The 23,827-nt window shown below is 40.4% G+C and overlaps 4 protein-coding genes across 6 annotated transcripts; 1 reads left to right on the plus strand and 3 right to left on the minus strand.

Moving 5' to 3' along the window:
- Positions 1-564: 564 nt before the first annotated feature.
- Positions 565-1,979, minus strand: LOC139988890 (uncharacterized). The gene is given in 7 exon segments (XM_072006677.1): positions 565-706; positions 709-869; positions 872-926; positions 928-1,399; positions 1,401-1,669; positions 1,671-1,789; positions 1,976-1,979. Coding segments are annotated over 7 exon segments (1,164 nt in total). The 3' UTR covers positions 565-622.
- A 435-nt stretch (positions 1,980-2,414) lies between these two features.
- On the minus strand, positions 2,415-9,540 carry LOC139988794 (uncharacterized). Of its 2 annotated transcripts, none has more exons than XR_011800214.1 (5): positions 7,324-7,870; positions 5,512-5,845; positions 4,408-4,774; positions 3,257-3,861; positions 2,415-3,006 (listed from the first exon to the last, which is right to left on the minus strand). XR_011800214.1 is itself a non-coding variant. In XM_072006536.1 (5 exons), the coding sequence occupies exons 1-5, from the start codon at positions 8,745-8,747 to the stop codon at positions 3,343-3,345; spliced, it is 1,884 nt and encodes a 627-aa protein (XP_071862637.1). In that variant the 5' UTR covers positions 8,748-9,540; the 3' UTR covers positions 3,231-3,342. The 2 variants fall into 2 exon arrangements, 1 of the variants encoding a protein (XP_071862637.1); XM_072006536.1 differs by lacking the exon at positions 2,415-3,006 and adding an exon at positions 8,637-9,540 and having other exon boundaries at positions 3,231-3,861; positions 7,324-7,876.
- A 137-nt stretch (positions 9,541-9,677) lies between these two features.
- Positions 9,678-14,988, plus strand: LOC139988795 (arylsulfatase B). The gene is made up of 9 exons (XM_072006537.1): positions 9,678-10,122; positions 10,193-10,345; positions 10,925-11,098; positions 11,704-11,916; positions 12,470-12,719; positions 13,237-13,416; positions 13,509-13,775; positions 14,222-14,495; positions 14,596-14,988. Exons 2-9 carry the CDS (start codon positions 10,235-10,237, stop codon positions 14,762-14,764), a joined length of 1,638 nt encoding a protein of 545 aa, XP_071862638.1. The 5' UTR covers positions 9,678-10,122; positions 10,193-10,234; the 3' UTR covers positions 14,765-14,988.
- Positions 14,977-23,696, minus strand: LOC139988793 (uncharacterized protein KIAA0930 homolog). 2 transcript variants are annotated; one of them, XM_072006533.1, is made up of 9 exons: positions 23,214-23,696; positions 20,873-21,192; positions 19,807-20,070; positions 19,628-19,727; positions 19,231-19,536; positions 18,138-18,329; positions 17,228-17,788; positions 15,414-15,563; positions 14,977-15,159 (listed from the first exon to the last, which is right to left on the minus strand). In XM_072006533.1, exons 1-9 carry the CDS (start codon positions 23,332-23,334, stop codon positions 15,119-15,121), a joined length of 2,055 nt encoding a protein of 684 aa, XP_071862634.1. In that variant the 5' UTR covers positions 23,335-23,696; the 3' UTR covers positions 14,977-15,118. The 2 variants fall into 2 exon arrangements, with proteins under 2 accessions (XP_071862634.1, XP_071862636.1); XM_072006535.1 differs by lacking the exons at positions 17,228-17,788; positions 18,138-18,329.
- Positions 23,697-23,827: the final 131 nt, after the last annotated feature.

The following is a 23,827-nucleotide window of genomic DNA, read 5'->3' on the forward strand; positions in this document are numbered from 1 at the left end:
CTAATTTTATTCTTCTTCTTCTTATTATTATTATTATTACTATTATTATTATTATTATTATTGCTATTATTGTGTATATGATATAAATTGTAAAAAGAAACATATAACATATTCATTTTACGGGGGATTTACGAGGTCCTTCGAATGAACAAATTGTTTAAAATAAACTGAAGGAATAAATACAATATTGACCAATTAACATTCATTCTTTGATATCCCTTCAAAGTCCCGAACTATTATTATCGTTTGTTGTCGGAAACGAATTCGAAATTCTGCAATTCGAATACTTTGTCCGTCTTTGAAATTTTATAATAAACAGCGATCATTTTCGTTCTCATAAAACGGAGCACGTATTTGTTATCTTGAAAGTGTCGTCGCGGAGTAAGATTATACTTACCGGAGCCTTAAAAGTTAGCCTCGAATAATTCGGAACACAGAAGGACGTTACAAGCTACATTTATCCATAAACGATAACTTTTCCATTGCGATTGAAAGCGCCGAAGATATTCACGATGATCAACACCGAGTCGAAGCACTCGTTTAACTTATTTAAGAATACCTCAAGCGGTGAATGGAGAAATGGGAATTTCTTTTTTTCCTTTTCTTCTTCTGTGTCTTATTCTCAGCCGCCACGTTGTAAGAAGATCTCCGTGAAGAATGCCAGTGTCGAAGCACACCGTCCGAAAACCACGATATAAAAAGCAGAGTTTCGACTTGCTTCAGTTTCATCGCATCGTAACTTTTCTTCTCATCCTCTTTAGTCTTCTTGCACTCGCGCGCGTATCTGGTCACCACCTTGTCCCCCACCGACGATCTTATTAATCCACTCCGCGACAAGTGCATCAGCACCGAGTTGAACGAGTCTCTCGATCAGATCGCACCGCGTACGTCGAGTACGAAGCATTTGTCCCGTGTTTCGAAAGGTGAAACTTCCAAGCCGAAAGCTATCCTCGATAACCTCGAAGACCTACCCGCGGCAGAAGTCACGTTCCTCTCCTTTTTCACATGATACGAATCCCAATGATCCGAGGGTACACATCGTGAAAAATGGCGTTTTCATATTCGCGCATATCCGTAGACGTTGACCGCAGCTGCCCTTAAAGCGTCCACAGAATCTACGGAATCTACGGATATAATGGAGGAATCGGCGAAATCAATAAAGAGGATAAATTACTTTATAAATAAATAAATAAAAATAAATAAATAAGTAAATAAAAGAAACGCCGTGATCGGACAAACCTTCCACGGAACTCGTTCACGGCAACGTGACATAGAATTATTTAACGCCGCACGTACGACTTTTAAACTCGCGCGTGCTATTCCTCGATTTGTAGAACATTAAAAAATAAACACGGTAATTATACCGTACGGTAATAAATAGCTCGCAGTGCGACATAGAATTCATAAAGTTCAAGATCCTCGCGTGGACTGTCTCGTTATCTGGATACCTGGTCAGAATACTGATTGCTGAGTTGACGTGCAGATAGGTGATGGTCATGTTCGGTTTGTTGGAGGCGTACTGAATATTCAGTAACACGTCGTATTCACCGTTCGCCACCAGGGGCAGCAACTTGTAGCAACGAGTGTTGTTCGAGTAGCCGGTTAACTTCAGGCTGGCGTACAATTTCGGCAAGCGTAATTCGGTCACTATGCCGTTTAGGCCGCTTAACACGCTTGTCTCTTCTTCGTTCAAGATCGATTGGCAGCGTCGAAGGGTTGTGCACAGTTACTGCCTTCAATCGTAGGTGTTTTGGTTTTTGCGAAGTCGAAATTGTCGTAGGTTGTTCAACTTAGAAACTTGCTGGAACCGCGCTAGTTTCGAGTTGCCAGGGATAGAATCATTTTGAAAGTTTCAATATTTTTGCGTTTCACGGTAAAATTGGGGAACGCGAGAGAACTTTAAGAGCAAAGTTTGTCAATTAATGTTTTGTTTTATTATTCTTCGTAAATCGAAAGTCGTAAGTTGAAAAGTTACCCATTTTTCTTCGTCGTTCGAAAGATCTTGTTCTCTTACGAAGAAATTCCTTTGCGTCCTTTCCAATTTGTTAAATTATTTACTGGTTATTCGCGAAAAAAAGTTTTGTAGGTATCGAAATAATTAATAATGTCAATATTAGTGGCACAGTGAGTATTCAAATAATATCAATTTCCTGTTTTGTCGCGAAAGGAATAAATAATTCTTTTATTAAGCAATGCTATTACATGATACAATTATACAATTAGTTATTATATATGTTATCGTGTACATATTTAGTAATAACTTATACCAATAAAGATAATTCGCCATTTATGTGATAGAACATGTCCGTGTATGACACATTTTATTTAGAAAGATGAAATTGCTGCGTGTGATACTAATTCCATGGCGAACGACTACAGATATTTCACTTTATGTGCTGTCTTCTCCTACAACAAGAGAGGAAATGTGCATTCGAACGGGGAAAGAGAAGAGCAAGAAACTTAAAGATTGCTTAAAGGTGTAATTAAGTAATAGAAATAAATTGTTTCTATTTGTATCGATTATAAAAACAACAATCAGGATACTGCAAGCAATGAGAAGCAACCAACAGCAACCAGCAGCGACGATCTTCTTGGAAATGAGTATACAATGAAAAATGAGATTATTTATTGCAGAAAAAATTATATAAAATGTACTTGGAAAGAGTTTCGATAGATCAGAGTAGTTTAGCAGCGTTTCACACTCTCGTTACTTATTATACGCTTTACTATCAAATCTCACAAAAACTCACCAAGAAACAAAAATATAAAAAATGAGAAATAAATAAGGCCACGCTAACAATGTAACAAATATAGCTTCCTAAAATTTTGGGAAATGATATCATATTTCATGATTTATCGAAATAATGCCACTTCCTATGGAATCATGTCCTCCTGATACATAGTCGCAAAATCGGCCCAAAGTTTCGAACCAAATCTCGAAAATTCTGGTTCCGAAAAATTCCTGTAATGTGACGTCGTTTCCAAGAATCGATAAAATTATGCCACCTCCTGTGATATCATGTTCTCCTGATACAAAATTGAAAAATTGGACCAAATTTTCACGATTTCGGCTCCGAGAAATTCCTGGAAAATGGCGTCATTTCCAGGAATCGTCTCGATTGCTCCTGAAAAGTGACGTCATTTCCGAGAATTACCAGAATTGCGCCACCTCTTGCTCCATCACGTTCTCCTGATACAAAATCGCAAAATCGAAACGACGGAATGTCGTTTCCAAGAATCGTCGAAATTGTGCCACCTCCTGTGACATCATGTTCTCCTGATACAAAATCATCTCAAGACCACTGCGTGCAACAATTTTAACATCGAAAATCTACTTTTCGTTCAATGCCTCCGATTTCTCGAGGATTTGTCAATTCGTTGCCTTCCCATAACGATCTCCACAACAAAAGCCACAGTCCCTAAAAGGTATCCAATCGCCAATATATAGAAGCTGAACAAGACATGATGCATCTCCAAAGTCTTGAAGCTTTTATTTTTGTTCAGTTGCCTTTTCTTCCACGCCCGGCGCGTTTTTCTTGTACTCGCCTCCTTCCATTTTCCTATAATTCCACCTTCGACCGTTCTCTGAATCATACGCGTTACAGAAACAAGCAATGGCCAGTCCTCTCTGGTCTTGAACACCAGCGCGTTCTGCTGTATTTTCTTAGATCGATAAAGGCGCACTTCATTGTAAATCCTCATGTAATGATGAAGACAGTCACCTAAGCAGGCGGCGTATTGCGATCGAAGCACGTGCTCCTTGCAAGCATAGTAGGTGTCCTTGTGGAAACGTGATTGTAGTTCGGGATCCTGAAGCTCTTGACCGTGAAATATCGATCCGTAGATTCGGCAGCCAGACTTCTGTGAACGAGAAACTTCGTTAATATTAAAATAGAAAACCGAGATTCTTCACAGGCTAAAATACTTCGTTCCTTAATGCAATGCAAAAACCACTTTGCGAGATTTTTTCAAGTTTAATGCCACCGGTTATATCATTTCATCGATATCGTTTATACTCTGTCTCGTGCAGTCAACCGTTGTTGCAAATAAACGTCTCAATTATAAATACAGTGACTCGCATTAATATTCGCATCAATAATACTATTTTTAGTTATTTAATAAAGTACGTGATTAATTCTCCAGCCGCGAGGCTTCTCCGATTGCATTAAGAGCCTCTCTGTGATAAACTTATACAAAATATAAATTTCGTGCGCTATTTTTTTTTTTTTTTTTTATTTTCAGGAAAATATGAATATCAATAAAATATGAATCATCCGTGGTTGTAGTTTTAAATGAATAAAGTATGCGTTTCGGCTAGCTACGATATTTTTTTTGAAATGCTAGAAAACTATGGTGTTCAAGTATCGATACAAGGTGTTCGTAAATTGCTTAAGATCATACAAGTACCTTAAGATCCTCGGATGTTCTAATATTCGGTAGAGAAACAGGAATGGTAAGAAACGAAGCCCAATGACTCTGGTGCAGCGCGTTCATTATCAAGTACAATATGAACGTACTACTGAAGAAGATCCTGGTGGAATTGGTTCTCGGTAATCTATGTACGGCGCCAAAAGTCATCAATCGTATTATATTCATGCTAGCTTCTATGAATCCCTGGTATTTTGTAAGAACCAGAAGGGCGATCACGAACACGGTAAGATTGGCCGCGTGTATAACTGGCGATAGGAAGGACATGATCTTGACAAACTCTGATATTTCTCCTGCTCGTTGCGTGAACACGCAAAGACCGTCGTCTCCGTGAGGATACGTGTGTCTGCAATAAAACACATGGCAATCGATTTAGAAGAGAATTCCTTGCGTTTAGTTTTCAAGTAGATTCTTCCGACATGGTCAGACATTCGATGCAACTCTATCATTCGAACGTTCCTTTCGGTACAACGTTCACGTGTTTTAAATTATAAATAGAATTTTGCTAATTTATGGAAAAGAAGAACCGCGATCGATCACGGTTCTTTGAGTTAATTTAAAATTTAATATACGACGAGGAAATTAGAAACAAAGTGAAAAACGGCTTCGAAGAATATTTCAAAAGTAAGCCAAGAGAATTTTGGACAAATGGCGTTATGAGGCTCTCAGAGAGATGGCAAAAGGTGCCAGAAGAGAAAGGATCATACGTTATTTAAGAAAGCTACACGGAAGGAAATATATTTTATACTTGCCACCTATTTAAAAAACGAAACAAACTTTCCAGACAACCTAATATAAGTTTTGTTATTCAAAATTTATTTAGAGTTGGCGATTGCAGGAGTCTTTGTCGTCTTTGGTTTGTTCGATCGCTACGCCATAAATACGATATATATATAGAATAACGCAATATATTTGCGTTATCAATAACTGATAAAAAACTCACAGACTAAAAGGAGACACGACCCTGGAAGGGCTAATACAAATTCATCGAAGCTTCTACATACTTATGAGCAGCAGCGTATGCGTGCCTATCATTCCAAGTCACATAGCGTTATGGAGGGTTAAAACTGTAGGAACACGTACTCGACCTTCCATGTATTATACAGGTTCCTCGCGTTCATTCCTATATCCACCTCACGAGTAGCCACGTCAGCCATCATTCCCACCATAGTTCCGTGACTGCCAATTCCTCCTAAATTATACGGAGACCCAGTGTACACACGCACGCGAAGGCTCGCGTTCAACTTCTTGAACACTATTTTCAGGATTTCGCTATTGTCACCGGAGAACTGTTCCAAGCCTCGTTTAGTTGGGTCTATTTGAAGATGCGGCTCGAAGGATATGGCGTTCGTTCGGACCTCGTACCCGCTTAGATCTTTCGTTTTGTCGAACATCAAGTCCTCGCATGTTCTCCAATCTTTCACATTCAATTTATTATCATTTTAGAACCTACTCACACTATTTCCTAAACGTTGTTACTTTCTTAATGAATTTTATTATCGCGCAGTGGTAAAAATTTTCGTTTGGCTACTTTATCGCCAAGTTATTCGCTACTTTGTTGCTTTATCGTCATAAGTGAAACATTCGACGACGACGATTGTACTTAAACGTGCAAGAATGTACCGAATGCACACAATATGTATTAGATTGTCCAAAAAGTATCTTTCTTTTACAACAATGCGTCTTTATACAAACACGAAACCTAATCTGTCGAACGTTGTGATCTTTATTTTTATAGAACAGAATGGATCGTACGTAATTCGATAAAATAATTGTTGAAGTGGTCAGCACTTCTAAGGAAACTCTACACCTGGTCTTTTTAGTTTTCTCAAACACCGAAGCCATCGACAGCGTATAGACAAAAGACTGGGACGAAGGCAGACCATAGACAGTAGACAGGCGACGATGGTTTCAGGGCTTTCGGTCATAGGGTAATACTGGTAGCTTGCGGATCTGGACCAGCTCAAATTATATTCCTTCTTGTATTTACACTTCTGTTATTAAATATATTTTCTACTTTACAATTTATCCACGCATTCCTCTGTTCACGCATCTAACAACCTCAACAGTAATCTTCAACTGCGTGATATTGTTGAAGTGGTCATCACTTCTAAGGAAACTCTACACCTGGTCTTTTTAGTTTTCTCAAGCACCGAAGCCATCGACAGCGTATAGACAAAAGATTGGGACGAAGGCAGACCATAAACAGTAGACAGGCGACGATGGCTTCAGGGCTTTCGGTCATAGGGTAACACTGGTAGCTTGCGGATCTGGACCAGCTCAAATTATATTCCTTCTTGTATTTACACTTCTGTATTAAAATATATTTTCTATCTTACTATTTTGTTGGGCTACAACGATATTTCACGCATAGGCACAATACCCTTACACAGACACCCACACTGGCATTTGTACAGGACACTTACACAGGTCATACTCATTACTGTATGGAGAGTGGGGTTCAAAATATTTAAGGGATCATAGGTCACTACCCACGTCTAGTCTGATAATAACTGGCCAACAATCAACAATTCTTCCATACGTTGCTAATTATATCACTCGCTTATATACATCAGGTTCTGTAGTTCTGTTTAACAAATATCACTGAATATTATTTCAACACAAGCATTGTGTCTTCCACAGATTATTAATCTTAACTTCAAGATTCAATTCTAACAAATTTATCCACGCGTTCCTTCGTTCACACATCTAATAACCTCAACAATAATATAAAACGGAAAATGTTGTGCATTCATTATTTCCTTATAAAACGAAAGAAACTTTCCGGACGACCTAATAAATATATGTGAAAATATTCAAAATGGAGAACGAAGCGAATGTCTAATTAACAATAGATGCTATTATTCTTCAGTAGCTGCAAGTTAAGCGACTCACCATCGTGGTATTTCTTTTTCAATAATATCCAGGGATGTTCACCGCGCCCATGGAAATGTCCAACGTTCCTCCAAACTTCAGGCGCGATGCTCGAATAAGGATTAAAAGTATAAAGGACGATTCCTTCGATCGGATCGATGCACAGAAATATGGTGGAAAGTCTGTCGTATTCCCAAGCTGTCCACAGGAAATTGTAAGCGTTCGCACAGCCGCGTTGCTCGGTTTTCCTGTCTATCAGAATATGGAAGCCCCGGAAGTTCGACCAACCAGAGTCCCTTGTCTTTTGCAAAAGCAATTGAAGCATTGGCTGCGAGGATGCAACCACGATGAATTGGTTCAATTTCCAAAGCAAATATATCACAGAGAACTGTGTGTATATCGTGTACGAATATTTGCCCAAAGTGAACATCTCGAACGCCGTTGATTTCGATTCGGAGATCAGAGCAACCGGTGTATCGTTGAGCAGAGATCGTTGAAAGAATTCGTCGTATTCGCCAGCTAATAGAAGAGCGTCGTCTGCATGGAACATCGTGCATGATCGAACGATTGTCATCTGAAAATGCGCTTTTCGTATGATCGTGTATTTTTGATAGATAAAAGAACATACACGTAATATACGATAATACGTATATTAATTTTGTCATATGGCTATACATCGGTAGTATACTAATTCCTTTTACCTTCCTTTTACCTTTCGAGCCTGCGTATCATATAATGACATTGAGAAACACAAACTATCAAGACTTGTAATTATTATCATGATATACAGGGTGTTACAGAATTTATCACGCGTAGGACAAAGAAAACATAAATACAAGAGTCCTGCATTACGTCGTTTCTCGTATAATATTCTACAAAATTAAAGTTGAACCGTATTTTAAATCGATCAGTTCTCATCTATGTCACTTAAATACTGTTTTTACGCAGAACGACGAGAAGATTCGATTCTTACGATGCGAAGAGAAGGAAGGTTTCCATTTAAAAAGGTAATGCAACTACAAAATGAAAAAAATATTATCGCAAATACGTAGTTCATTTTCAACCGTTCGTCGTTCTCCTCGCGCTTTTTACGAGACAAACGCTGGCTAATAAATCCGTGAACGCTCGGCATAGGCAATTAGTTCGTATTTCTTCTCGAGTTATGCTGAGCAGTTGTTGCGGCATTTTAGTCGCCAACATCGTCATTGTAATCGACGTTGAAACATATAAAATGTCCATTTTTTTTCAATTAACGGCAAAGCCATCAATCTATAATAACATGGACGTTTCGTATGCTTCAATTCATTTTTTCATTGCAGTTATAACTTGAGTACCGTTGTATCAATCAGCTCGTTGTAAGTGACTTTATTTCCAATGGTCGCAACGGCAGTCACCGTATAGATTGATAAGACGATGTTCCAAGACTTCCAAGCGAGCAAAGCCATAGTTCGCGAGACGCGGTTAATAACACACAGTTGGTCGTTGCGGAAGTTTCTTTACTTTTTCTGCAAAATCATGCGCGAAGTGCACGAGGCAAACAAAGTCGGAGTTGCCCTTTGCAACGTTAGGTCAAGTGACGTTAATCGGACTTAATTCTTGCCGCTAAGAATGAAACTGCACTGTTCATTCAATAACTTTGTAGAATTCCCATCGGACGAAATCACGAGTCAACTTAACAGATTCTGTTTTACAACATCGTGTTACGTGCCTATTTAATACGTCCGAATGTCCCACGGGATTAATCGTTACGGTACAACGACAAACAATGTACTGATTCACGTTACGGAATAGCATTCCCTTTCCTGTCAGGCACCTACCATTTTCCTAACAATTGTTCCATCCGATAGTCATCTAAATTGACCCGTGTCCATTTTCACATATAATAATGGCTCGATAACGATCACTCACAATTTTCGACCGTGGCATTTTTACTTTTTATCCGTATCTCCGTTATTTACCAAAAACGTTCGTGTCACGTTGTAATTACACAATACTTCCACTGACAGTAAAATGTAACGTTTTCTTCTTAGAGACAATTTCTATTTCTACTTTCCACTGTTTCTTTTCTTTTTTATTTACAAAAAAAAAAAATCGCTCAACACTTCGTCTATTAGCAAAATTTTATTTACTCTCCTCCCGTATGATTTTCTAACTGTTCAAAGATTGTACTTGAAAGGTTCCGTTCCAGGAACTTTCTTGTCAGAAATATCTTGACACTTGGTCATGTCGAGAAAGGAGGATGGTTTCCACGATATTTCCGTTCTCCAAGCGTCGCATATAATTACAACGCAACACGACCATTTTTCACAAATAAAGAAAACTCGGCTAAAGGGTAGAAACGACGCAATGACAAGTTATGACCGAGCTCTGCTTAGAAACTTCTATGTAGTTTCAACCTGAGCGTGTCAATGACCTAACCCACGAAATCGTCGTGCAACCGCGGACGTTTTGAAGACGAAGAACACGGTTCTCCACAGTGGGAGGCCAGCCCCACCATCGCCGCTAAGAAGAGGACGATCCGAGGACAGTTTTGCATCGGTCGTCGGCCCGAGTGCTCGCCTCTTCGGCTGATTTCCGGATAAGAAGGAGAGGGAGTCGTTTGTTTTTCATTTACACGCGCGAGTTTATCATTCTGTTATCACAAACTCGTCACAGCTGTCGTTTATCACAGCTGTCTTCGCGCTTTCTTTCTCCGTAGTACACTCGTAGCTGGCGCCGTGTCGTGCGAAGCTTTGAAACTTTCCGTACGTGTAGACAGCAAGTCGTTGGACACGAGGATTAAACTTCCGAGTCAATTATTGGAAGACAGATACATCGATCGTGAGGCAATTCTTTAGCGAGCTGCATCGTCGAGAACGAAAATAGTATCTTCAAGGAAACCGGTTTAAAGTTCCACGAAAGACTGAGACTGGACGACCGGCATCGTGACAGGATGATAACGATTCGAGGAACAGCGTCGTGGTTCTACCTGACAGTTTTCGTTGTTTGTCACGTGGCTGCTGCAATGCAGCCTCACATCGTTTTCATTTTAGCCGACGACCTGGTGAGCTGTCAGTCATTTCGTTCATTTGCTATTATAAGCTTCATGTACAGAGTGGTTCAGGTTACTATCAACGAGACTTTCTCACGTTGTTCTATGGGCATAAAATGAGAAAAGAATGAAATAAAGAAGCCACGTTGATCGATCGCATAACTTGAAAAGTAGAAAAAAGTGGCGACGATTCTTCTTAAGACTGTTTCTTCAAATCACCTTAACAATTATTATCCCGTCATCTTGCAATAAATGAACTTGCAGAAGTAAGTTATTAATCTCTTGAGAATTGAATATTAATCGTGTTTTTACGTAATGAAACCGGTACAATCATCTAGATATCGAAGGTCGATGTAATTCCAATACTAATAAGTATACTCGTTTACTCGTTCATTTATTTATACCTATAAATCGTCCCGAGGAAACGTAGCTAGAAAAACTTGCGTCACTTTGTACATTTTTTGTATTATCGAAATTTATAGAAGTCAACGTACGAGTTACAAACACTTCGATATATCAAGGATATCGATTGCCGTTGAAAGAGTTCGATGAATATTTTAATTGTTGCGCCTAATTAAATCCGTCGAACAGGGATGGAACGACGTCGGATTTCACGGGTCGGGACAAATCCCAACACCAAATATCGATGCTCTGGCATACTCGGGCTTGCTGTTGGACCGCTATTACGTTACTCCAATTTGCACACCGTCCAGGAGCGCTTTGATGACCGGCAAGCATCCCATTCACACAGGAATGCAACATGGGGTACGCGGCTCCGTCATTAACTATTCAAGCGCGTAATCGGCTTGTAAATAAAACGATGTTGCGCTAAGGAGGATTTAACAACCGCAAGCATTAATTCCACCGTGGTTCGTTGCACTCCGACAATACTAGTTTCGTTCTATGGAGAGAGGGAAACATCGTGTCGCTGTGTTTGTAACGATTTTTGAACCGCAATTATTTTTTAATAACGAAATCGAGTCAGTTGCCTGATCTACGTTAAAAATCGGATATTTAGAGATAAGATAATTTAGAGATAAAGATAATATAATTAACTTTATCGACAGAAATTATTTGACTTTAGACAAATTGGATATTAATTATCGGATTATAGAATTTTTATGAAAATTACGCTGTTATATTTTCGCCATTATATTTACAAATTATTTACACCAACTATTATCGATCTCACTTACTTCTCACTTTGTTTCCATTGACTTCATACTTACGACGAAAGTATAGCTGACCTTCAAATATTGGTATTACGGAACGTTACAAAATTGGTATTTCCGTGAGACAAGATTCGCGTTTTTAATTATGAAACTCCGAGTAAATGGGAGTATAGTTAACGTTATATGGTATGGAATTAGGTTCTGAAATGCGCCGAGCCGAGAGGACTCCCTCTTCACGAGAAGCTTTTACCGCAATATCTTCGAGAACTTGGCTATAGCACGCACATCGTTGGTAAATGGCATTTGGGATTTTACACGAAAGAATACACGCCTATGTATAGAGGATTCGATTCGCACATTGGCTTTTGGAGCGGTCATCATGATTACTTTGATCACAGTGCCGTGGAAAGTGTAAGTAATTTAATTTGCATCTTTTAACAGCGTATTCCGAAAGAGACTCGGACAAACCATCAAATATACTATACACACGTTAATGTACTACGCATACAGAAAAATGGCTGCAAATGTATCTTTACACATCCTAATTCTCTAAAGAAGGACTTTTTAGGATCTTTTTCTTTTTTGACATTAAGTTCTACGTTTCTTTCGTACAAATTTTTGCAATGGTACGAAATTATTATTTTATCAAAGGATACGAAATTTATTACTGTTGGATCTAATTAACTATCGCACGAATGCGATAATAAATAAATGCGGTGGTGTACAAATACTTTCCGTAGTCCCTGTGTATTTTAAACGTCGTTAAAAGTAACGATTTTGTTTCTTCTAAAAGATCGAGCTACGTACTTTGTATCTGATAACAGAAACGCGGAAAATCTTGAGGAGAAAGAATTATTTTCTAAATCGTTCATTCTGAATTCTTCGTTTAATTTAATTACGCTGCCAAAGGGTTAAATTAAATCGTTAAAGGAGGAGAATACTGTACAATTTAATTTAAATGCAGCCATATTGGGGATTAGACATGAGGAGGGGATTAAATTCAGCCTGGGATCTCCACGGCCAATATTCCACGGATATTTTCACGAAGGAGGCAGTGAAACTAATCGATGATCATAACGCCAGTCGTCCAATGTTCCTCTATTTATCTCACGCGGCTGTACATTCCGGAAATTCTTACAATCCTCTGCCAGTACCCGACCAAGATGTCGCCAAGTTCACCAATATCTTCAACTACGAGCGTAGGCGCTTTGCTGGTAACTAGAGTACGCTTATTTACCAATCTACGTATAATTTTAACACTACGATTATCGATGACTAAGGCATGAAACTTGTACTAATAAAACGAGAGATGAGAATACGGTACATTACCATTCTAAAATGTGCTGACGTTTACTTATTTTTAATAGAAATAAAATCTACTTATTTATTTTTTTAATTAGAAAATTACTAGAAGGAAGACTCAGGATCATTTTATTTGTCGCTAGAGCTATCGTATAATATCGTGAAATGGAAAATAAAAAAAAAAAAAAAAAGATTAGGAATCCGAATTTTCTCTGTAACTAGTCTTGCGGTTGAGACGAATGTGTTGAAACTTGGTGTAAGATGATTTTCTTTTGCTATGCAAATCAACGAAAGCGTTCACGTATGCTTGCACTTATGCTTAGTTTTGAAAATACATTCTTTCAAATTAATAAGTGGTTTTTTCGATTACTCTGACAATTGCTGCGTTAATCTTGTTTTTCAGAAAACGATATGATGACTTTATTGCAGGTATGCTGAGCAAGCTAGACGAGTCGGTTGGCCAGGTGGTCGAAGCGCTTCGCAAGAAGGGGATGCTAAAAAACAGCGTGATCGTGTTCTCCACGGATAATGGCGGGCCACCGGCCGGTTTCAATTTAAACGCCGCTTCGAATTGGCCTCTGAGAGGCACAAAAAACACTCTCTGGGAAGGTATTACCGAAAGAACACTCACCTGTATACGATTTTCCAATGTGAGAAAATAAAGCAAATATAGAATTGAACGACCAATTTATCCTTATTAGGAGGCGTTAGGGGAGCCGGTTTATTATGGTCACCAAGATTAGTGCGTCCTGGGAGAGTGAGTAGACAATTGTTTCACATCAGTGACTGGTTGCCAACGCTTATAACAGCTGCTGGAGGGAATCCATCTAATTTGAACATCGACGGGATGGACTTATGGTATGCGCTGAGCGAAGACACAGAATCGCCACGAAAAATGGTTCTTCATAATATCGACGATATCTTTGGAGTGGCAGGAATCACGTATGGAGACTGGAAGTACATTCAGGGTAAAAAGTAATTGTAGCTTTATCATCAGGAAATTAGGAGCTGCAATGGCGTGGAGAAGTTTCCGGTCGATTGATCCTTCCTCTTTATATTCCAGAGCGATACCTGAGGAAATTTCGAAATAATATAATACGAGCGTTACAAGTTAAAAAAAGAAACAGTTCAATAAATAAGCATTGTTATATGGTTTTATAATATCAGTTAAAATTCTTTATTAGAATAGAAAATATTGGAATATAAATATTATACATATATTTATAGTATTGGAATAGATTATATCACAATACTTCGATTTAGAAAATATTGGAAGATTATATTTTAGAATACAAAAAGTTCATGTGGCCGGAAAAATTTTGTAAACTACCGTGTATGGTTTCTACTTATCAATTTCATTGGAATTCGTTTTTTTTTTTTTTTTTTTTAATTATTATATTTTCTGGGTTCTAAGGGTCTACCTATAATGGCCAATGGGACGGTTGGTATGGCCCATCCGGAAGGGAATGGGTTTATGATATCGGAGGCGTGATCGGAAGTACAGCTGGTCGAGCAGTGGCCAGCGTCGGCTTGACTTTGTCTGCAGACGCTATTCGCAGGCTTCGGGAAGATGCTATGATTAAGTGTCCGCCGAAAAATGATAGTTTGCCACTATGCAAACCGCTGGAGGCGCCTTGTCTGTTCAATGTTCAACAGGACCCTTGCGAGGATAATAATCTTATAAACAAGTGAGTGAGACAATTTCTATGATATTAACGTTTTCAACGTCTTTCTTTTACCGATGACACGCGCTTGATGATGCGGTTTGCTTATGTTTTTGGATTCAAGGTATCCTTCCCTCGTGACCGAGCTGCGAGACAGGCTACGTAAATTAAACGCCACTGCGATATTACCTGGGAACCTGCCGTGGGATAACAGAGCGAATCCAGATTATTGGGATCACACATGGACCAATTTCGGTGACTATCTGAACGTATTCGCGAATAATGTCAGCTGAAGCTACACGAGTAGGAGAAAGAAAACGGATAAAGGAATAAAGTTTAGCAAAGTACGTTGGTATCTTCGTATATCTTTAGACACGCGGGACTATGAGGTAAATGCATCTCGAAGGGAATTTTTATTAAACGTGTTGATCTTTCCTCGGTCGCCTTTGTCAGCCCTGGACCATCATCCTGTCCATATGGAGATAATAAAATAATAGGCGCGGGATTATAAATAGTATCTCGTTTATTCCTTAATCTATACACTTCGATCTTGTCGGGCCACAGTTCTATCCAAGTGTGTATAAAGTGGGGAGCGAAATGGGAAAAGGAAATTTGTTCGAAATGAAAATGGGACGTCCTTGTGTTGGCTAGAACGTCAGAATAGGTCCTTCTCGATGATCAAGAATATCTGTAAATACACGATAACACGCGTTATTTATTGCGCGCAACTGATAAGATGTTCCCTGAGAAGGAATGTATTTATTTTCCTCTCTAGTTCACCGATACGCAATGCTAATACGATCTTATTTACACGCGTGAATTATTTGGCCAATGCTATTTTTATGACTGTCTTGGATTTATCAGAAACAAACGATCAAATTCATATATTCCTTCCAGGGAATTTCTGTCCTTTATGAGTCTGTCGTATCTTTAATGGCCTACCTTTGGCAATGCTCCACCATGGCAGGGTAATATAAGTAAGAAACGCGTTCAAGGGAACGGATTGGGCCCGTCTCGTCTCTTTCCAGAAATGGAAGGTCTGTGTGAATCCTCGCATCGTCCACAGAGGGTTGTAAGCGCCGTCGTCCAACTCTGTTAACACACAGAGAACGAACCGATTATTGCTAATAACTCTGAATATCGAACTAGGTCAGAAACTCGACCAACGATTAAGATCCTGGAATGATTCGTGTCGATAAATTATATGAAAGCAATCGCAGGAAATAAATCTGGTTAGACGATCGACAAAAGTGAACTAAGATCAAAGGATCGGATGTGGGGTCGAGGATCGGCTAGCTAATTGCTGTTCAAATTCGTGACGTTGAATGGCTAAAATAATTGTTCGCAAAGGTGAACAGGTGTAGCACGAAAATATGTAGAGGTGTTACAATGATGCACATTAGCTACAGGTGCGCAGAATAAATAAACACGAAACAGGGATGCACTAGCTTCTTCTTTCTGCGCACAACGTTCGATATTTCTTTTTTCATTTTTTCCTCTTTTCGCATTAGTTGCTAATTTATTAATTTTACTTCTTTGTATTATTCGTTCGTTTCATGTTTGTTTATTTACTCGGTAGATCTCTTTTTCGATATTTTGTTCGCGCGCTGCTGGAGATGATCGGACGCTGTGAAGCAGAAAGAAAGGATGAATCGTTGTTGCTACCGCACGGACAGCTCGCATTCTACGATTTCTATCTCGACTCTATCGGTGTCAGTGAATGCTTGTCCCTCATCGTGGATGACTATGTTTATACCGGTGGTGAAACTCGTGTAACGAAAACGGTCGCTATTTTTTCACGTTATTTCGTATTCGTTACCACCCCGACATCTTTAGAGCCGCGAGGCATAAAATTAATCACCCTATAAATTACTGTTAGAAACCACCACCAGCACTATCGAACACCGTCACGACTGTTCCAACAATAATCGCCGACAATAATAGTCGATTGATCGCACCCCCGTTGCCATTGTTATTTCACCATCCTCATAAACACAGTCATTTGTTGAGCATGGCTGTACAAGTTTACCTTCCTAACTAGGAATGTATGAATGTACAAGAATACGGGTTGAGTACAATGGACAACATGACTGCTTTTTGGTGTTGCACGAGCTGCTCGATGAACGACCGTTATCCTCTGCATATAAAAATTGAATTTCTCTCCAGTGTAAATTGTTAATTCTAGCTTTACAGTTTTCGACGCGTTATAATTGTTTCTAATAGCAAGGCTGCTCCTATTACTAAATTTTACGCAACTCTTAAATCTTTCTCTCCGATGTTAGCTTCTTAGTTTTCCAATCTTCAGCGCAAATCTAATTTCTTACTTAGAAGAAAGAATTTCTAAACAGAGCTACTCGTATTAACTTCTATTCTCTTCAGTTCCCCTTCAATCGGTCTTTCAATTCTCAACACAAATCTAATTTTCTGGTCTAGAAATAACTATCTCTAAACAAACAGACTATTATACTAAGTTTCTTGTTTTATTACATTTATTAAACGTTACGCAAGGTTTTCTTCTAACGCTTCGAACAGACCTTCGCGTTACACAAACTTATCAAACAGAATTTAGCTACCTCCGAGCAAACCAAAAAATCATTTCCACCTATCTACGATATCCACGTATTTCCATAATAATTCGGCTTAATTCGTAAATTGCGCAAAAGAAAGCGGTCGTTCACAGAGCAGACCCGTGTCCTGTACGCGTGGGCGCGTGATCGGGTGTAGAGATGTGTCGGGCAGGGGGAAGAAGAATTTACCCTGTGAGCCGGGGCGGCGCGGGAGCTCGCACCAATAGTAGATAGCTGTGCCGTCTGGTGTGACTCGATGCGGCGGAAGAGGGTTGCCCGCGAAGCTGCCGGACAATGCTCGTCTTCGCCTCCTTCTAGGCAGAGTGGCGCTCTGTCTATGCGTGGTCAGGTTGCCTCTTGTAATACGGGCGTTCGCGTTTTTATCTCTCATCTGGTCGTCGTTTTTGTTCTTGTTCCGGCCGGTGTAGTATTCTTCGTGATCCGAGCCAGCCGAACGAAGACGCCGGCGACCATCGGTCCGACGTACTCTGACCACTTCGTCGTCGCTGAGTCGTCGATGTTCCTCGTCGTTCTCCAGGTTGTTGATCCGCTCGTGATTAATCTGACCGGTGCTGTATGGCCTTCGTTTGCGGTTATTGTCCTCTTCGTACGGTAGTTCCTCCTTGCCATGCACCAGAATCGCGCCCGCGTCCAGCTTCTGTCTCACGTTGTCGTCAGTCAAACAAGCTGCCGCTGGCACGAGTATCTCGCTACCCACTTCGATATGGTTGTGTTGGTGGTTGCGGAGGCCTGCCACCAGATAATTCGTTTCGACATTGTGCGCGCGCTCGTGTCGCGTTTTCACGATTCTTTCGTCCCTTCGTCTCTATCGTTTTGATTGGTTCTTATACAACGCAGTACACGATATCGAGATTGCTCTGGGATTCGTTGGCTCTATTCGATCGGTTATTGTACGATAGATTGGACGACGTCCAAATTGCTTTGAGATTTGCCGGCTTTATCGTTTTAATCGGTTCTCGTAGATTGGTTGACATCGAGATTGTTTTCAGGTTTATTGGCGTTCGAGGTAGTTCTTTTGGAAGACGGGAAACGCGAGAGACGAAGAACAATCGTTTTGAACACGCAGGAGCACGCTCACCGTGTGTTTCGTGATAGGCCTCCTTGTTATTCGACGAGTTCTCATTTTCGGTACGTTCCCACGAGTTACGTTGCTTTTGCTTGGGACGTTGTTGCCTGCCAGAAAGGAAAGGGGATCTTCGTCGCCTGACTTGAGGACTCCTGTGATTTCCTGGTGAGCCCCGGCCGCCCCAGCTGCTATCCTGTAGGTCGGCTACAAAGGAAAGAGCCGGAAAGGCACGTGACACAGATTAGAAACAACGTATTTCTATATCTTTTCGGTTTGGCTTCTTTTTCGATTCGTTTTTGTTTTCTTTTTTTATCTTTGAATTTTCATTGGCTCTATTTTGTCTGATTTTTTGGCTCAATCGTCCATTTCGCGACAAGCGTACGAAATTCGCGTGTGGTGGTGTTGGTGGTGGTGCTCTACAGCCGTTTCTTCTCAACGAACTCTCACGTATTTTATCTCTGTTCGTTTCTCGGTCATTTTCGAACGATCTTATCTGCGAAATGTACCGAACCACTGCGTCTCGTGGCACTTGGTGGTCTGAAGGAATACAAGAGCATGGGTCAACTAGGTTCTTCCGAACCGATCTCGAGCTTCGCGTCTCGACAGCAAGAAAAAACAATCACGAAGATGAAAGTGCCTCTGATCATCACGTACGCGATCTTAAACGAACACTTTTCGTATTAATAATCCAAGAATATTCAGAGATGTGGTAAAGAAAAGCGTTCTTGGAAACACGGAACTCTTGCGTCTCGATCGTAATCATCTAAACTAAAAAAACTAAAAAAAAAAAAGAAAGAAAAAAACAGACAGAGAAAATCTAAAAAAAGAAACAAGATCAAACAAAAATTCTTCGAATAATAATCATAGATCGATGTATCATCGAGACCGACTCCTAAGAGGATCAACCAACTATCGAAAGAAAAATATGTGCAGAATACACAGATACGTAACACAACAGCATGCACAGTCGACTCTGAAAGGTGCAAGCACTAGAAAGAACAGGGAGAAGGTAAATAAGTAAGATTATTATCTTCATCCGCGACTTTCGTCCTGTCTTCGTCGAACTTGGACTAAACACCATGAAAGGATAACAGTTTGTAGTTACCGTCTCGAACATCTCCAGCTTCGATTTCGTTCAGTCCATTGGCCATCGAGTCCAGACCCTCGTTCTCTGACCTGGCTTTCGTTGCAGCTGTGTCTGGTTTCGTTCTCCAACCACCCCGGACGAAATTATTCAAATTGGCGCTTGGGTCGGATAGCCTTCGTTGATGTCGATACATAAATAATTCCTCGGCGTCGTCCCAATCAGCGTCCCAGAGGGAATCCGTGGCGCAGTAGCCAGGTTCCGAAGTTGGTGTCTCCGCTCCTGAACCCTTTGGCTTCGTCACAGCCATTTCCGCGTGCCCCTTGCCTGAAAACAAGCAACGAAGGTTTTCAGGTTTCCATAGAAAACTAGAAGCGATCGATCGATTTGTTGAAGGGTTTCCTATTGATAATCGTACCACGAGGTCCCTTCATTCGAACGAATTCTATTCGTTGGGAAGCCGCGCCAGAAAACAAGCCAAATGTCATACGCTGCGCCATTTTCGTACTGAGACTGGACTGAAAGTCAAAATACGATGTTTGTTAAAAATAGCTGGTGTAACGAGTTGGTGAGCATGACTTTCTTAATGAAACGTACTCTCGCGTCATATACTTTCTTCAAAGCGTCGTATCTGATAGACCCGAGAAAAATGACACCTTGAATGGCTCCCTCCCTGTCGGACGCAACCAATTCCACGCACACCATCTCACCATCCCTGACTAGAATATCACAGAAAACTTCGTCGAAATTGTCCACCATGAAGCATATATGCGGGTACGTCATCTCTTCGAGATCTCCCTTCGCGTCCATTCGCCGCCGACTTGGGCTTGCGTAAACCTTTTGCGAGTGTCTTCGTAATACCTGAAATATTTATTCGTTAAAAAATCGCAAGAAAGTGGAATTAACTCTGCTGATTTCCTATGAGCCCTGCTTTCGATACGCAATAACGTTTTAAGAAAAGTTTTGGCATAAAATTGCAATGGGAAATCAAATAAATTAACAAAGATTTTCATCAGAATTTCATCAGCAAACCACGAAACAATCCTAGCACCAAGCTTTCGCATTTCTAGATCATTTTTTTACAATTCAATGCACGTTTTTTAAACTGACATCAAATTCTTCAGCGATCATCCGGAAGGTGTTTTGATAGCACGAGTCTATGAACACGTTCAACGTTCTCATCGGTGGAAGATCAACCCTGGCGAGCATCATCTACCATGTCTTCTCTTTTTTCCTGAGATTTTTCACCCATTTGTAAATGGCTCGTTTAAGACGCTCGACGGTCGACAGAAACATAGCTATACCAAAGACATTGCCATATAAGCAAACGGTATGTCATAGGCTGGCGAAATTTAATCTATTCATAGATAGTCGCTACATTTTCTGAGATAACAGTAAAAACATCGTTCTACGAAGTCTTTGAGCAGAGGAATACACAATTCCTGTATGACTTCTTCTGATATTTAATATTCTATGTTGCTTTTAAATTATGATACAGTTCTATCTATCTGCGCGCATCGGAGAAGGAACGGTTCTTATGAAATAACAATTTTACGGAAAGATTAATGGGGCAGCAAATAAAATATTGTTGCAACGAATAAAGTTCTGCTATGTTATAGTATCCCTTTTCTTTGCTTACGCAAGGAACGAAAGAACGACTCACTTGCAATTCCTTGGGACTCGTCCTTGTGCAAATCGCTAACGTTAGCGTGTAGTCGAACTGGTGCACGACTAGGTTCAGGTACACGGTTTCTTCCCAATCGATGTCGGGATCGCCGATCGGTAATTTTTTGCTGTCTTTCCGGAACACGTCCACCTCCGTTTCGAACTTTGGTAAGTATCTCGATGATGTTTTCACGTGTTTTTTGCGCACGAAGAAAAGGAGATCGTCGCCGTCGATCGTATGCTCCGCCTGGAAGAGGAAGTGCCTGACAAACAGGTCCGTCCAGTAGGTTGTACCTTGAAGTATCACGAAACCCGAGTCTGCAGGAATATAAACAGGAAATTATTAAGTCGTCTTAAAAATGCACGAAAAATGCAAAGAGACAACAGATTTTACGATTATATCAGTGCAATATATTCGTCTAATTTATTTGCCAATTCATTTCTACTTTTTCCTTTCACTTAATGAGTTGTTTATAGACAAACGATTCAGGAAACAACAAGGATATCGAAAACATCATTGTAGTTCGAAAACACGTTCGAATATTTCTAAAATATCTTTCCTTTAGAGATTTGGATTGTTACGTATAATATATGCAATTATCTCTTCGCGGTCGCGGGATCCCATTTGGAATCGTTAACCTACTTGTCGTCTGTAACTCATACTACGCGCCTCAGATTCCACACGCTGCAATATCGTATATTCTGGAATTTAAAGCTTCTTAGCTCAAGGTATTTCTTTCGAACAATTTTGAAATATTCTCGATTCTCAAAATCTAAGTAATAACTTGTGTATGAAAAAAAAATGTTTTTTCATTTTCTATAGACCATTCAGGAAGGGATCAATGTTTTTGTAATACGTTGCGAAAATCGTGTAACTGTTCAATTTGATAAGAATTATATCTTTCTTAAATAAAAGGTTTAAAATTGTAGAATAATTTAATATTAGCTAAAATAACTAAAATAAAATTAATAAAGATAAATAAAATAGCTATTCAGGATGATTAAACTAGTTAAAGTAGCATTAAAATGAACAAGTTGATTGATTATAAGAATGAAATATATATAAAAAATTTAATGTATCTCTGGAAACGTAAAGGCGAAAGTTCGTATAAGCAGGGGTAGAACTTTAGATTAGCAACGATAAAACGAGCGATTCGAAGTTATCTATGAAGGCGCAGCAAGATAAAATAATCCTCGATTAAGCAGGAACTAAGAGCGAACGAATCTCGCTAAAGGCAATCGATAATCGATAAGAATGTTCCGCGAGGATTTAATCGCAGCCTCTATTGGCAGCTTGACATCTCACCGATTCCCTATCTGCTTTATTAAAGCTGTACGAGCTTTTATTAAAAACATGGATGAAAGTTGGCCTTTTCCGATCGTCGGCTAAAGCGGAAATAGCTCATGATCCTATATAAATATGTTCATTAACAACATCCTCGTCGATATCGAGTGCCTAACTACGTACGTTTACACGCCACTTCGTACATCTTTCCTATTCGTAAAATAGAAAATCTAATCATGTTTTGCGACAGGATGTTTATTTCGTGAGTCGAGTTATATACGCAGCGTGCATCTAATTGATCATTGATACCGCGTCGCGTCATCTTACATTTATAGAACGAACGTGTATGAAATAATTACTCGTCGTTCTTAGCGTATATCTTTCGCACGACTAAATCGTAGCTTGAGATCGGCAATTTTCGATAAACAATAGGCGACGAAAACAAAGAAAGTATACAAGTGCGAGCGAGGATACAAAAGAAAGGAATGAAAAGGAAATCGTCGGTCCAAAAATAAATGATTTTAAATGGAAAACAAAGAGAAACTAACAATACTAGACTCTAAAAGGCATTACGTGCACGGACTAAAACGTTGCGAGAATGCTTTGAAGCGCGTCTCGCTGAAAATGCCTTCGACCTCGCAGTATCGTAATTAAGAATGCAAACTTATTTAAATTTATTCCTCCGCCCCGTTAAAACAACTTAAACGCACACATACTATCTATCAGACCTAGCAACGTACTCATGCGTGCTAAGCGAAGAACGAAATAAAGAATCTCGGGTCTCTCAAAATAGATTTGAAAAATCACCGATTAGCAACGAAACAGGCAAGCCGTACGCAAAACAGTTTCGCTCGTTTTCCCCTCACACACGCTCATCGATCGTGGAATCACCCTCGTCTGGCAGCGTCTGTCAAACAAAGGCACCGGTCCCTTCAGGAACACACCCTCGTCGCGTGCATTCACCCGCTTCCCCAACCTTATCGCCCTAAACCTCCCTAAACGTCCCTTGAACCGAACGAGTAGCGCTTCAACTTAAATACGAACTCGTACGAACCATCTTTGAGCATCTGCCTGAGCTCCTTGGTCCTCTGGAAGTTGATCTCCTCGAGAAGCTGCTCCAGCATTGTCGGTGGCCTGGTGAGGCCCGACGACGAGCTGCCCGCCAGAGTAGCCATGGTTAGCCCTCGTGGTTCAAGCCGCGATTCCTCTTCGGTTCCAGCTGTCGCCACGATCACACTCGCAAAAGCACCGCGTCGCGACGCGCGCGTTTCGTCGAATCACGGCTGATCGAGGGACGCAGTCACGTACGAGTCGAACGGAAATGTAGAGGTCATCGCGAACCGGCTACGATCGGCATCGCGTCTTTCTTCGTTGTTAGATCCACGCTTCTTCCGTGTACGTTCTCGAGAATGCCATACTGCCACGCTTTTATCTCTCCTCGAGGAACGAGCGCTAGTAGAGACGATGTTGATTCGCGTGGCGAGCTGCTGCTGCTGCTGCTGCACTACACCTCTACCACACGCTCGAGTTCACGCTTCTACGACAGATGAATAGCCAGCAAACTCGATGACGCGCTCTCGGTTCGTCAGCCGCTCGATAATTCCGCGCATGCGAGCCGCGGTGACGCCTTGCTCGCGCTAGCGACGCGCTGTTTTCAAATAGAGTTTC

The sequence above is a fragment of the Bombus fervidus genome, chromosome 7 (assembly GCF_041682495.2).
Source record: "Bombus fervidus isolate BK054 chromosome 7, iyBomFerv1, whole genome shotgun sequence".
NCBI lineage: Eukaryota > Metazoa > Arthropoda > Insecta > Hymenoptera > Apidae > Bombus > Bombus fervidus.

Excerpts from the sequence above, each read along its gene's own strand:
- LOC139988795 (XM_072006537.1), top strand. The coding sequence starts at position 10,235 with ATGATAACGATTCGAGGAACAGCGTCGTGGTTCTACCTGACAGTTTTC. Across the intron at positions 11,917-12,469 it reads ATCACAGTGCCGTGGAAAGT|CCATATTGGGGATTAGACAT; the intron begins GTAAGTAATTTA and ends ATTTAAATGCAG. Across the intron at positions 12,720-13,236 it reads CGAGCGTAGGCGCTTTGCTG|GTATGCTGAGCAAGCTAGAC; the intron begins GTAACTAGAGTA and ends ACTTTATTGCAG.
- LOC139988793 (XM_072006533.1), bottom strand. The coding sequence starts at position 23,334 with ATGGCTACTCTGGCGGGCAGCTCGTCGTCGGGCCTCACCAGGCCACCG. Across the intron at positions 21,193-23,213 it reads CAGGCAGATGCTCAAAGATG|ACTCGGGTTTCGTGATACTT; the intron begins GTTCGTACGAGT and ends ATATTCCTGCAG. Across the intron at positions 18,330-19,230 it reads AGCTGGAGATGTTCGAGACG|CCGACCTACAGGATAGCAGC; the intron begins GTAACTACAAAC and ends TTTCCTTTGTAG.
- LOC139988794 (XM_072006536.1), bottom strand. The coding sequence starts at position 8,747 with ATGGCTTTGCTCGCTTGGAAGTCTTGGAACATCGTCTTATCAATCTAT. Across the intron at positions 5,846-7,323 it reads GAAAAAGAAATACCACGATG|ATTGGAGAACATGCGAGGAC; the intron begins GTGAGTCGCTTA and ends TGAATGTGAAAG. Across the intron at positions 3,862-4,407 it reads GAACATCCGAGGATCTTAAG|AAGTCTGGCTGCCGAATCTA; the intron begins GTACTTGTATGA and ends TCTCGTTCACAG.